Source organism: Capricornis sumatraensis, chromosome X (genome assembly GCF_032405125.1).
Source record: "Capricornis sumatraensis isolate serow.1 chromosome X, serow.2, whole genome shotgun sequence".
In the NCBI taxonomy this organism is placed as follows: Eukaryota; Metazoa; Chordata; class Mammalia; order Artiodactyla; family Bovidae; genus Capricornis; species Capricornis sumatraensis.
The window spans coordinates 34,241,969-34,257,040 of record NC_091092.1 but is presented as its reverse complement, the minus strand read 5'-3'; the positions used below and the strand labels follow the sequence as shown (position 1 = coordinate 34,257,040).

The window sequence follows — 15,072 nt, the reverse complement described above, 5'->3', positions numbered from 1 at the left end:
ATTTTCTTCTCACATTTATATTTTCACGACTCTTGCAATTCGATTACATGTCAAGTTGCTTCAGGGCTCAGAGAATTCATTCACTCAGCAAACACAATAGGTACCTGCGTGGAGAAGTGAGAACACCTGGCCTCCATGGTCAGGCAGCCCCTTGCCTAGTTGGACAAGAAAACAGTCAATAAAAGACAATAAAGATAGTAACAATAAAACACAAGAAAGTAACAATAAAAGTTGATAAGTACATGGTAAGAGAGGGTCCCAATGTGTAGGTGGATCTGTCTTTTTTCTAAATGTTCTACTCCGTTTATAGTTATAAAATATTGGCCATTCCCTGTGTTTTACAATATATCCTTGTAGTGTATTTTATACAGAATAGTTTGAACCTCAATTCCCTACGCCTTTATTTCCCCTCCCCCCTCCCTCTTGTCATTGGTAATGACTAGTTTGTTTTCTATATCTGTTTGCTTTTTTTATTTTGAAATTCACTAATTTGTTGTATTTTTTAGATTCTACATATGTGATCCCATATAGTATTTGTTTTTCTCTGACTTGTTGCACTTAGCATAATACCCTTTAAGTCTACCCATGTTGCTGCAAATAACAACATTTCCTTTTCTTATATGCTTGAGTAGTATTCCATTGTAAATATACTACATCTTCTTTATCCATTAATCTGTTGATGGACAGGTTGCTTCCATAGCTTGGCAATTATAAATAATGCTGCTCTGAACGTTGGGGTGCACATATCCCTCGAATTAGTGTTTTTGTTTTAATTTGGATATATACTTCAAAGTGGAATTGCTGGATCATATGGTAGCTCTATTTTCAGTTTTTTTTTTTGAGAAACCTCCATATTGTTTTTCCACAGTTCAGTTCAGTCGCTCAGTCGTGTCCAACTCTTTGCGACCCCATGAATCGCAGCACGCCAGGCCTCCCTGTCCATCACCAACTCCCGGAGTTCACTCAAACTCATGTGCATTGAGTCGGTGATGCCATCCAGCCATCTCATCCTCTGTCGTCCCCTTCTCCTCCTGCCCCCAATCCTTCCCAGCATCAGAGTCTTTTCCAATGAGTCAACTCTTCGCATGAGGTGGCCAAAGTACTGGTTTCAGCTTTAGCATCATTCCTTCCAAAGAACACCCAGGCACTCCACCAATTTGCATTCTCACCAACAGTGTATGAGGGTTCCCTAGATAGAGCTGTCTTTAAAGACAGAATGCATTAATCCAAATATTTCAGCCTACAGTCCATAGGAAAAAGCAGTTTCTATGTAACCTAGTGACTTGGAATTCTGTTCTGTGTTCTTCATGTGAGGTGGTGAGCTTGGTTAATAATTAGTGACCTGCTGAGACACAAAGCTACTGTCTCTGTTGGCAAGATCTGATTTCTGAGCATTTAACCTGGATGCTATGGGATTGCAAAGGTGGAATATGGCCACAATGATGTATTTGTGTGCCAGTTACCATTTCTAGAAGTAAAAGCATCACTTTAATTTGTAAAGGAATTAAGAAAGCTGACTTTCAATATAAAATGCATATGTTTAAGTACTTTTTAAATATTTGTAGCTTGGGTTTAAATTTTAATAGGTGTAATTAATTTTTACCCTAACTTGTTCTGGAATAATCCTAAAAGTATGAATTGTTTGCATGTTCCTTTACCAGAGTCTTTTTTGAAAAAACTTTTTTTTGAATCATCTATGGTTTATCCTATTATAATAAAGTATTTGAAAGCTTTATTTTCCTAATTTGTCTTAAAATATTCCTTTCAAAAATATTCAAAAATAGGTGCTATTGATATACTAAATAAAGCATTGATGAAGTTCATCTTACTTTTCTTATTGGAGTAATTCACTGAAAAAGGTAAGTGCTTTTCTGATTTTGCTACTGTCAAATTTTACAGTTGATGTCCCTACCCACTGTCTTCTTTTGCTGGCCTTTTATTCATCATTTTTTCCCCACTTTTTCTTTCCTGGCATGAGCATCCTTGCTATTTCCCAGTATATAATAGCTTGCACCTTTACAGAAAGGTCATATCCTTGCCATATCTAAAATATTGCCATGCTAACATATACCTATAAGATGCTGAGTACAGGCAGAAAAATGCACATATATTTCTACATGGACACCTTTCTTCAGGGGAAAAAAAAGTGTGTCAGCAAGCCCATGAGGAACATGACAGTTTATCAAATACTTGCTCATTTCCTCTGAAATTTGTTCTTAAGGTCAGTAGGAAGACAAGCTTAGATAATTGTCCATTTGGCTGTTGTAGGCAGGGAAGCTTTGTGGTAGTACATAGGGAGAATATGCCTACAGGGGATATTAACTCTGATTAACTCTTCTGGTATAAATCTAGGGCTGGGTTTAAGATATTATTTGTGGTAGAAAGGGTAATTTAAAATGTGAGAACCAGCTTTAAAATCTGTTAAGAATGTTTAGATGTCAGCTTATGTTTTATTTGATTCACTTTATTGAGTTCAGAATCCAAAGTCTATTAATAATAAAACTCAGATTTGCCCTTGAGTATTTCAAGGTTGTAAGATGCCTAGTCTTCCTGTTAGTAGGCTATAAATTCAACTTTGTTGCCTATGTTTGCCCTTGCAGTAAATGGGGCACCATAGTTTTGCAGTTTGCACTCGGGGTGAAGTTAAACTGCCCAATTTGGACACTTTCATAGTTTGGGCTCATTGGCCCAACTTGTAGTAAAAGGCTGGAATTTCATCATTAGGTCATTTGCTTTTTAAATGAGTATTTTTATGTGGAAAGAATATAACAAACCTGATCGACTGGAGAGAACCCATCAAAGTAACAAATGAGACTTGAATTTGCTTTTTGGCTTTGTCACTGATTATGCCAGTGATGTACAGTAAGTCAGTCTGTTGCTAGAATCACATTTGACAAATAGGAACAATTAAGTCTTGCTCACCTTATAGGACTATTGAGATACTAGACTTAAATAAATTCACAATAGTAATATTACTAAATGTTTAAATAACACTGATATTCAAAGATCTCTGAAAGCGAGGGTGACTAGGGAAGAAACATGAAGAAATCCCTTATTTCCTTTATAATTCTCTCAATGTATGAGCTCTTCTTTCTTTTTGAACTGAGGGTGAGATGCGTAGGTTGAAAAAACAATCTCCAGGTGATACTAATATATCCTAGCTACACTCCCCGCCCCCATAGCTTTTTTTGTTGATTGGTTGGGTTGAAACAATCAAGATTGTCTTCTGCTCTGTGAATCTTTTCAAGGTATCTCTATATATTGGTGAATAAAAAAGCAGAGGGCATTTGAGAGTGGTGTAAATTCCAGGATTTCAAGCAAAGTGCAATAACAGCCTGTTTGGATTATAGGTACTCCATTAGTATAAAGATGAATTTTGGAAAATCTGCTGGCTGGCTTTCCCAATGTCACTTGTAAATGTCTTTTTGTGAAAAGTAAGTGCTAAAGGGCCATTGTAACTGCTCAGGACTTTGGGCCTCAGAAGAGTTGTTATTTTTTAGTCTCTCCTGATTGCCTCCCCTGGCCCATCCAATTCTTTGCCAGTGCATTGGGTTGCCTTGCTCTCCTAGCTCCCTCTCACCCCTGTTTTTCAATCCTTAATTTTCTTTCTATTGCCAAGAAAGGCATCAACAGGAGGGAGAACCTTTATAAGTCCTAGCCTAGAGGCTTTTAAACTTGAAACAGCTACTCTTCTTTTTTTATTAAATGGTCATTGGTGTCAGCAATCCTATATGTATGAAAAATAAAAGTGAAAAGATGTCCTCTTATGATTAGTGCCTTTTTGATTTCTACACGTATATTTTCAAGATTATGTGGTTTTATTCTGTGTTAGGGAGCCACTTTTCAAATCTAAGGTGACCAGACTGAGTTGAGAATGCAGTTTGGCGCATGAATAAAATGAGACACAGTGTTCATTTGTCATTTTATTTTTTAAAAATGAAATATTCAAAGTACTTTTTTGTTTCAAATATCAACACATAATGTTTAACTTTAAATATTTACAGCATGTTGTTGTGATGCTCTGTAGAAAAATGCATGCTTCTGACCTGAAAGCCAGAGCAAAATGCAAAAGACCATTTAACTGCAGCCAGAGAACATGAACCTGTACAGTATCCAGTCACTTTTCAGCACAGGAGTGAGAGCAGGAATACAAAACTGGAACCTATTGTTTCCTAGCAACATGGCTCAAGCCATTATAACACAATTTCCAGTATGATTAGAACCTCTAACTGTTGTTATATAGAAACTGAAAATCTTGGCATACACTGTAAACATCTTTACTTCTCATGAGAAAGTAAGCAGCTAAAAAGAATATTTTTCTGACGTAAAGGCTATACTTCTCTTTTTCACCTTCTCTCTTACTGATGCTTTTGCCAGAAGAATAGTAAAGATTTAGACATTGTCATGAATCATACAAGTAAAATATTTTTCAAGGACACAATCTGATATACTAACATTTATTTAAGAGGTTAAAGTCCACCACTAAATCTAAGGAAAGATTTTTTTTAACTGCCAAACACATTTCCTTTGACAAATAATGTAAGATGACAACTGCCAAGACAAAATCCACAGCAAGTTTAACTCTAACTATTTTCAGTTACTGTTTAGGAAGTAATTTCTTCTTATACACAGTAGTATATTTGGTCCTTAATAGCTTTCACATGAAGGACACACTGAAACAGTCACTATTTTGTGGTTGAATTATTTTTTGTTGTTTGTTGTTTTCTGTTTTTTTTTTGTTTTGCTTTTTTGTTTTTTTTTGTTTGTTTTTGTGTGCTTTTTTTTTTTTTTTTTTGCAGAATAAAGAACCTTACAGAAGGCTGTGGAAGAGCAGTCTGAGATCTGAAGTACTACTCAGGTCAGCTACGTGTATGTGAGTTCCTCCAAGAACACAAGAATGTTGCATCTAATCTGTAGCCTTCAGTTTTTTCCAGAAGCTATAATACATTTCAGTCTCTCCAAAAGTTCCTTTCCACACTTGATTACTGTACTTTTGCTTCCATTACCACTGAACTCCATTACAATTGCCCTTACAGGAACATATCTTTATAAATGCAAAAACTGTCCTGACTCTCTTAGGTGATATTACAGTGGGGCCTGGTCTGGTTAAAAAATTTTTTTCAAAAAAATGAAAAAGAAGAAAAAAGTAGTAGAAACAACATGACAGGATGCTTGAAACTGTGTCAACAGTAATGAAAAAAAAAACCTTATGAAAATCAGAATTTAATTGTGTACTGCTCTACATAGCATGTGAATTCCAAATTATACATTAAGTTTTCATATATTTGGCTATGTTGTATATATTATATTATATATATAGTCTATATATTATAGATCTTCTAGATAAATTGACAGTAAAGGAACACTTATTTTATACATTATTTTGTTGGGTTAAAAATTAAACCCAATAAAGCCTATTTATATGGTGAGTGTTTTACTAAAAATTAGTATGAATTGGGATTTATTTCCCTTTCCTTCAGGAGTCATGCTTCTAATCAGTAATGATTAGAATGACAACTAAAAATAAATATATTGAAATGTCTGTTCAACTATGAACTTTTCAGCTCTTTTGGATCTCTAGACTGTAGTGCAAGAGTCAAAACAAAACAAAACAAACAAGCAAAATGGGCCTAACTAGGAAAAAGAAACAATCACGGAGTATTCCCTGCCTCCAGCCCAGAATAGCCTTCATAGGAGAGCCCAACTGCTGTGCTCTCACTCAAGCTGACTTGAATGCTGTGTGGCTGTGTAGTAGTGTCAGCTGCATGTCTTCTGGGTATGAGAAATTCATGTATTTCTCTTTAAAATGCTTTTACTTTCATCAGGAAATGCAAACGAATTGTTCTTTCATTAAACTTCAGAACTACAAGTCAGTAAAGGCATTCTTTGTATTCAGATGAACAGGAAGTGATGTATTCAATATCTCCACGTTCTTATTAAGAAATGACAAATGTTTCTCTTAGATTTACTACTCATTAATGTGCTAACTTTTTGGGTTTTTTCCTCTTTCCTCCAAAAAACTTTGGAAGTGGTAAAGAGAACAGTAATGGTTCAAGGCAGTATTAGAACCACAGCTGTAAGTGACAAAAAGTGCGTTTCCTGAATAAAATACAAATATAACTTTAAGAAACCAAAGGCACAAACTAAATAAATATGTATTACAAACTAGAAATACACAGTTCAAGGTAATTACTATTAAGTAAAAGCTTCAAATACTTGTTTCTAATGGATATTTAAAGCAGTTTGAAAATGACACATCATCAGTGAATTGCAAAAACGTATAATTGCTTAAAATATAAGCAAAATAGACTCTAATATTGACATCTTGGATTAGTGATAAAATACATCATCACATTTATGAATGTACTCTATATACAGTTCATAAATCATTTTTCCATTGATTTAAAAGAACATCAGAGGTTCCAGGAACTTAAGGTCCATTTTTAGGCTGGTGTGGAGGTATTCAAATTTTCAACAAGTTTGTGAGTAATTTTAGAATCCTGTCCTGATAAATACTATACCATTAACACAGGCCTGATTCAGGGGAAAAAACCCCAATAATATGGTTGTAGTCTGGATTAGTAATCTCTTGAGCTGCTGTACTTCCAATTAAAAAGAGAGATGGGTTCATCATGAATTCTCTCTCTCTCAGAATATGTGTGTAAGAATGTGGTTATCCCAACCTGAAGGTTTTGAAAATGAAATGTTTGGATAACACCCTCCCCTGCTGTCTGTGGGTCCTTGCCTTTCTCTCACTCTGTGTAGTTAGGAGACAGACTCTTTAAAAACCTTAATGTGAGCCTGGATTCTGACTTTGCATATTTTCAACAAAGACTGTCATCACAAAGCAAGGCACTGACCCCCCACTGCATTTAGGTAGTAGCTGGCAAGAATCCAAACTGCGACATTCCATCACAAATTCTCCTTCAGACACAGCAAATGTCCAGACTCGGTGATGAAAAGTGCTGAAGCTGGCTCAGGGGAATTGTCCACAGGCCACATTGTGCTGTCCTGTACTTTCATTTGTGGTAACTCACAATTGCACAGCAGTTTACAAACTCTTTGTCACTGGGCACAGATCTCCCAGTTCACCAAGGGACTTCTTGGATGACAGGATTCATGCAGATTGAGAAACTGCAGCTGATATTAACACTAATCCTGATCTTTTTTTCTAAATTTTAAATGATCACAGAACAAAATAACCCTTCCTGGAAAATAGCTATTTTCCTAGGCAGGAGAGATGATTAAATAAAAAATAAATGGGCAAAGACAGAGAACTAAAATAACTATCCATATAAATTATCTTAGTAAAAAATAGTCTGCCTCTCCATAATTAGTGGAAATGTGTTAGGTTGGAAAGGGCTCAATTAAATTTCCTGACTATGGCTGGGAGATGTTCAATACAGAACTGTACATTTGAAAGATAAATCTAAGTGGGGTAAACAACATGGCAGCAACTTTCGTGATGTTTAGTTTGGTCTTCCCATTGGTACTTTCCTTTCACCTTAGTATTATGTCTATTTTTTTTTAAGGTTTTGGCTCTTATGAATTTCTGCAGTAGTAGTGAGTGTAATGTATCGACATCACAGGCATGTATGTCTGTGAAAGGCTTTTTTTTTTTTGTATCAGAATCACACTTGGTAGTAAATTACCTTTCATGTGCACAAAACCATTGGATTAGTGTATAAATACTGAATCACGAATGTGAAACTATGACCAAAACACACCCTATATATAAATGAGAAATTCCTACTTGGGTTAATAAAAGCTATGTTTACATGACACCAATACAGCTGGACAACTGAGTACAAAATGCAGTCAAAACAGGTTGGGTGGGAGGAGTTTCATTGGCCAGCTGCCTTGGTATCATGTATACACGAGCAGATAGTGGCAATTGGGTTTGGTGACCACACCCACAGGGAAGTGTGGTAGACAGAACCCAGCCACCACACGCCAAAACACAGCACAACAACATGGCATTTATTTCAACAAGCAAGGAGGAATCATCAGGGAGGAAGGGTAAATGGGTTCTGATTCTAGGAGATGGTGGCCGAGGACATTTTACACTTCTTTTGAAGTTTCCTGTAACAGATCTGGAACACGTGAAAGAGCTGGTAGTCTTTCGAAACACACGGCTCAGATCCTATTGCACCACCTTTCAAATAGCCCGCAAGTTCTGCCAACAGCTGAGTATATAACCTTGTGTCACAACAGAGAACCTCGGGTTCTTGCTTTATATTTGAACATATGCATGGCTCAACAAATTGAAAGTGGTGCTTGCTGAAAACTTTTTTTTTTTAGTTGTTTGAGTTCTACTTGTGTTATTTTGAATACTGCCACACAAGAACTAAAAATCTGTCATTTCTTAAAGAGTTTAAACAAACAATATTAAAATACCATCTTCTGTCACATTGAAAGGCAGTTGGATATGTTTTTCCTCCATATTTACATATACAGAGTTCTGATCTAGAAAACCGATACAATAAACCATTGTATGTTTTAAAAACAGGCAGTCTTTGGTGACGCAAAGGCAGAGTTTTTTTTGTTACCTCCTGCCTATTTCGCTCTGTCTCATAAAGTGAATATTATTGGCACTGTCAGAAAGTTCTAAATACTGCTCGACAGACAAAACAAAATACCCATCATAACCTTGCACTCTCCCGGTACTCAGCAGCTGCTGTTTCTCCCCCTCTGTCCATGCCCGGATCCCCTCTTCCCCTTCTTGCAGCCTTCTTTGTTCCTTAGTCCAGGCCTGGGCCACGGCGCGCTGTCTGGCGATCTCCAACACGTGATTCTTCTCCTCTTCCACAGTCGTCCCATACCGGATGTTGAAGCACAGAGCCCCATGCTGGAGCTGAATATCTGCAAACCGTCTAGTCCTCCCATTCAACACGGAAGTCATCTGGGACACGGTGACATTGACACCGTTCTCCAGAATGCGCCTCCCCCCAGTGTTACCAATGAGCACCAGGTCTTCCTCCAGAGACCCGAGCTTAATGAAGTAGTGTGTGTCCCTCCCCTCTATGGTAAAATGTAAGTTTTCCAGGTAATGAGCATTGTTGAGAATGGCAGCTAGCCGCCTGCTATCTTCATTGGCTACTCCTATAATATCGGCTGTTACGATGCCATCCTTGATGGCAAATTTTATACCTTTGCCGAAAACAGAAGGGACAGCGGCAAACCTTGGTTGCTTCCCTCCTTCAAGGCACCGTCCATCACCATATGGGGGAGTCATAGGAAGTTGGTCCAAGGAAATGAAATTCCTGAGCTGTTTCTGGAGCTCACATTGAATACCCAGGATGGTCTAGGAAAGAAGAAAGGCACAGAGCAAGTGTAGCAGAGGATTAGCCACTTGTCATATGCTTGGTGATTGCAGAAAGCAAAGGTTTGCCAGGTTGCTTCCCCCTCTCCTTAATTTGCTGGTTTGTGATTTAAAAACAAGCCTAATTTGGAATCTTCACCCGAGTTTTGGAAAGGAAAATACTAACAGATTTGATTACCTGGCATATATTTCTTGATATCTTGGTGAGTTAAGGGTTAAGCATAAGCAAATATGTGCAGATTTGATACCATAGAATCTGAGAGCTAGAAGGCCCTTAAGTGGGTCTGTGTGCGTGCTGAGTCGTTTCAGTCATGTCTGACCCTTTGTGACCCTACGGACCATAGCCCATAGCTCCTCTGTCCATGGGATTCTTCAGGCAAGAATACTGGAGTGGGTTGCCATGCCCTCCTCCAGGGGATCTCCCCAACCTAGGGATCAAACCCATGTCTCTTATATCTCCTGTATTGGCAGGTGGGTTCTTTACCACAAGTGCCACCTGGGAAGCTCCCCTCAAACAAAGACACTTTACTTTTTCCAATTCAACAGATACTATCTAGCTGTTTATTACTGGATGTAGAGTAATGTATTAGCCACAGTGAGGTATAAAGAGATGGTATAAGGCATCATTCTTACTTTCAAGTAGCTCATGATCTTATAAATAACAAGGGCAAATCAGCAAGTTCATGGGTCTTTTTATGTGGATTAAAAAAAACAAAACCACTTTTGGGACTTTCCCAGTGGTTCAATCCTTAAGAATATACCTGCCAATGCAGGGAACACAGGTTTGATCCCTGGTCCCATGCGCTGTGGTGTCCGTGCTCCACAGCAAGAGAAGACACGGCAACGAGAAGCCTGCCTAACTCAAATGAAGAGTAGCCTCTGCTCGCTGCAACTAGAGAAAGACTTTGAGCAACAACAAAGACCCAGAGTGGCCAAAAATCAACATAAATAACTAAAAAACGTCTTTTTACTATGGCAGATTTCAAACATATTAAGAAATAAATGAGAATAATGAGCCTCCAGGTATCCATTTAAAAGCATCAGAAGTTTCTAAAATTTTGCTGAACTTTTTGCAAGACTTTTAATTACAAAAAGCATTTACATGTTATATGTATTTACAAAAAGGGATAAGCCTCTAGTACCTACTTAGAATTGCCTTTCACTTATACTTTTTTAATACTTGAATTTCAAGCCCTCCCACCCAAATTTCAGTTTTATTTTGTTAAAGCCATATATATTTGCAGACACAGATATTCCTCTTTCTTTCATCTGAAAGAAAAAGTTCCTTCTTGCTTTCACTTTGTATCTCATTAAGTGATGGAATTTCCTGCTGAACTTTGAATGTTTTGGTATTCCTATTTTTCCAGAGAGTTTCTAATATTATTTTACTTCATTGCTCTTACATACTTTTTCTTTATTAGAAAAATTTTTTTTGACTGCACTGTGTGGCATGTGGGATCCTAGTTCTCTGACCAGGAAATGAGCCTGTGCCTCCTGAAATGCAAGCTCTGAGTCTTAACCACTGGATCATCAGGTAAGTCCCATTTATCAGAATAATTTGTGATTCCCATGCTTCTAATGCACTATGCTCTGATTTATTTTTCAGTTGGAGATCTGATGTTTTATGTCTCTCAGAGAATAACGTTCTCTATATGGAATTCATAGCTACCCATTTTCGAATCATGAAAGTTCAGTTCCACTTTCCTCTTGTCAGTCTACTGCAGCAGTCATCAAGTCACACGTTGGTCTTTTTTCTTTTCCCAAAGGTCCGATTCTCTGGTCTTTTCCTCATGGAAGCTTTTATCCTACCTCCTCGTTAATCATGGGCATTTAAGTGGATAGTCATGAAGACTCAAACAGAAGTAAGCACATATATGTTAATACTATTTCATGGTGTTGGATGCCCTTCTGTTTTTTTCAGCTAAATAGGGATGGTAAAACATTTACTAACCTTTCCAGGATCCCACTCTTGAGTTTTTGTCTGAAGCTGTAGAAGCTCGTAAGTTAATTCCAAATTTTCTAATTCTGGTTTGGGAAATCCAGGTAGTACATTGTGTAACTGGAAACCAAATAGCTCCAACCAACTTCCAATATCTGTGAGACACAAAATTTAAAAGAAAAAAATAATTTTAAAGCCTATACTTTACAACTTTTGTGGAAAGCTTGAAAGATGCCTTTCCTGCCTTTGATATGTTTAGCCAATGGTAAGTTAGGGATAAGCTCTCCTTTATATCATTCACTCTAAAACATCTGATCCTTTCTCTGGGGAAACATTTTGATTCATGGATAATCATAGAGATTGGCTCAGTTTACTGTGTGGAAATTCTTAATGTGGTAGTGGTATTAAGGCCGCACAGACTCTGGTATTAGATTTATTTGATGCAACACAATCCTGATTTTTCTTCTGTGAAATTATTTGTAGAAGCTTTTAGGAGTGAAAACTATGAACAGAAAGCTTAAAAGGAAAGAAGAAAATGCACTAGGATGCAAAAGTATCATGTTTTACACCAACGTGTACAGTTCTGTTCACTCTAGAAGACTAAGGAAGAGATTGCTGCACAATAACTTGTGGGCTAGCTGGCAGGAAGAGGAAGCATCTTTACAAAGGCATTGAGATTATGTGATAAACACCATGGAGCGCTTTCTCTTTACTTTAGCATAAAGCATTACACCATTTAAATACCTGTGGTATATTTGGCAACATCCTGAATTTTGCCAACAGGGTAGTTATTTTCAAAGGAGTAGAGGTTGAATGGTTTAGGAAGGAGGTTCAACTGTTTCCATATGTGATGATTAGGCGTCGTCCATCGACCAGCGATAACATCATAATCCCTTTGCCCCAGGTGCACTAGTTTAGTAAGGAAGTCATAGAGTCCTCCATGAAAACCAATGATGACCTGAAAGTCAGGATAAGTGTCATGATAGATATCTCCATAAGGCGTGTACAGTATCTCTTTGATCACCTGACCCCGACTGCTGAACACGGCTAGTGGGGTGCCTGTATTATCACAGGCTACGTAATATTCTTCACCACTGCTTAGCTCCATGGCAATAAGGTGACCTTGGAGATCATAATACAGGGATGTAATCTCTGAGCTGGTGTGGTTGTACAAATGAGTAACTCTTATGGGGTTGGCAAGGTCTGCATAAAAGAACTGGAGGTGCTGTCCAGGGCTGGACTTACTGGCCACACGTCGCCCAAGCCCATCATAGTAATACTGCACAGTCCAGCCAGAAGCCTTATTGTAGGCTTTCTGCAGCAGACCATTAGAATTATATTCAAATACGTCATTTCCCCTCTGTCTCAGAAAGCCATCTTCATCCATCTTGTACTGAATTTCTCCAAGTCTGGTGATGCGATCTCGGAGGTCATATCGGAGAGGAGTAAGACGAGCACTATTCCCATGGCTTAAGAGGTTGATGTTCCCATTCAGATCATAACTATAACGCCACTGGGTTTTATCATTTACAGAAACAGTTTGAAGTTGCCCATCAGCATCATATTCATAGAAGTATCTTGTTATATTTGCATCTACTCCTACTCTGATATCACATATTACCATTCGGCCCATATTATCATATTGAATAGTCATCCAGTAGGCAATTGCCTTTAGGATTTCATACTGGACTTCAATGACTTGTCCATTGGCGCTGAAGATCTTGGTGTGCTTCATCACGGTAGTAGTTATGACTTGATTTAAATCGTAATTAATTACACTGAATTTTCCAAACTGCTCTGTTCGACCAGAGACATCGACGTATCGGTACAGATCTATGGGCAAAGGGGTTTCATTGATCACAGCTTGCATGCTGGTGACACGGAAGTTGTTGTAGCTGTAGTCAAAGCGAGCATTCACCAGGCCTTCTTCGCTGAATCTGAAAATCTGGCGCCCAATAAGAGGTCCTGAAGGGGTCAAAATAAAAATCATGAGAACAATGCGAGAGGCTCAATATTGAACAATCAGAAAGTTCTACTGTTCTTTTTTTTAGTACTGATGTTTTTACATTCAAAATGAAATATTAGAGATTGATGTTCAATATCTAACGCCTGGACATCTCATCTCATAGATATATATTTTCATCACTGTGGTCACCAAATATGAAAAAAAATTAAAATACTGCATATTATAATTATAGAATAATTTAATCATAGGAACTTCAGAAGTAATAACCCATTCTCAACTACCCAACCAGTAGTTGAAGTGATGAAACTAATATTATAAACATGCTCTCTTTTTATCATTACTGACAAAAATACTTTCAGTTCATTTAACCGGTGCTACAAGGTCAGAAGGTCAGGTTTTGACCAAATCCAGTATTCAAGTAACTGGATTTTGGTATTTTATAAACCCACAGGATGAAATATAATAAAAAATGGTTACTTTTGAAGACATGTTGCCATCAACTGAGGCTTATAGAGGTTACACAAGGCTTGAACTAGTTTCAGTGAGACTCATATCTTTGGGACTTTGAGTGAGACTTTGCATCTTTGGGACAACTTGGTGGTGAGTAGGGATGGGTACTCAGTTAGACCAGGTACTTAGAGTTCAACTTTCTTGAGGGCAGAGAGAAAGAGAAATGCACTGTATTTTTTAAGGAATTGGCTTTCACACCATCTATCACATACTTTTCATTTTCAGTGGAAGATAATTTGATAACTCAAATTTGGTTGAATTGCATGTCTGTAAGTTAATGCTTCTATCTCAGACTGTGGCCAGTAAAAATTTCCTAAGTCCAGTGTGCTTGTATACATCCCCACCCTTTTACCACAAACCTGTTTGCCTGTATCTGATTGTGCAAATGAAGCCATCATGCATCAGATGTATTGTCTTAATCACTCCAGAAGACTCTTCATATGTTAATGTGACCTGGGTGGTATCATAGAGAATCTCCGACAGCCTTGCTTGCTTGGTGTACTTGTACAAAACTCTGCGCCCTGTCCCCAGATGCAGGGTTTGCAGTAGTCGGCCATCTCGACTGTAGTCTTGGATAAAAGAAGTGCTACTGTCTGGTGGGGTGTAGATGTTCCGGTAGTAGCCCACCGAAAGCATGGTTTGTAAGCTGTGGCGCACCATACTAGGCATGGTGACTGAGAGCAGACAATCCGATTGGTCGTACTCAAAGATATAACGCCGCTGGCTATGTAAGAGAAGCATCACAGACTGAAACGAGACAAAGGTAGGACAGCATAATAGTACCACCAAAGTTGACGAGATTAAAGAAAATACCTATTCATCCTTTCAGTACAAAGCTATCGAGCACTTACTGTGTGCTGGGCACTGTGGTGGACCGTAGTGTATACAGTAGTGGCAATAATGTGTCTGTCCTCATGGAATTTACAGATTAATGGAGGAGAAAGACAAATAACCAAACAACTACAATATAGTGTGAAATGTGTTATGACAGAGGAAATTCAAGGGTGCTTATGGGAGGTGGAGGAAGAGCAGCAACCTAGACTTACGAGGCCAAGAAAGGTGTCCTGGAGACTGTGACATTTACAGTTGAGACCTAAAGGGTGACCAGGCGTGGCCAGATGAAGGCAGGGAGGTGGGTGGGCTGGATGGGGAGAGTACTCCTGACACAGAGCAGAACATTGTGAGTGGCTAGATAAGAAGGAGAACATGTTTTTTTCAAAGAACATGGGGCATTTGGCCTGGCCAGAGCATGGGGATGTTGGAAGGGATGGGTAAATGGCAAGTGATGAAGCCAGTCAGGTAGGCTGGGTTTAGATCACACTGAGCTTTCTAAGC

General features: G+C 38.2%; 1 protein-coding gene across 3 annotated transcripts in view; it reads right to left on the bottom strand.

Moving 5' to 3' along the window:
* Positions 1-8,545: 8,545 nt before the first annotated feature.
* Positions 8,546-15,072, bottom strand: part of TENM1 (teneurin transmembrane protein 1) — a 624,193-nt gene continuing 617,666 nt past the window's right edge. For all 3 annotated transcript variants that reach the window (XM_068962599.1, XM_068962601.1, XM_068962600.1), the window contains 4 exons: positions 14,097-14,484; positions 12,006-13,226; positions 11,274-11,416; positions 8,546-9,304 (listed from right to left, as the gene is read on the bottom strand). In XM_068962599.1, the coding sequence (XP_068818700.1) occupies positions 8,546-9,304; positions 11,274-11,416; positions 12,006-13,226; positions 14,097-14,484 (2,511 nt within the window). The remainder of the gene's footprint in view (positions 9,305-11,273; positions 11,417-12,005; positions 13,227-14,096; positions 14,485-15,072) is intronic.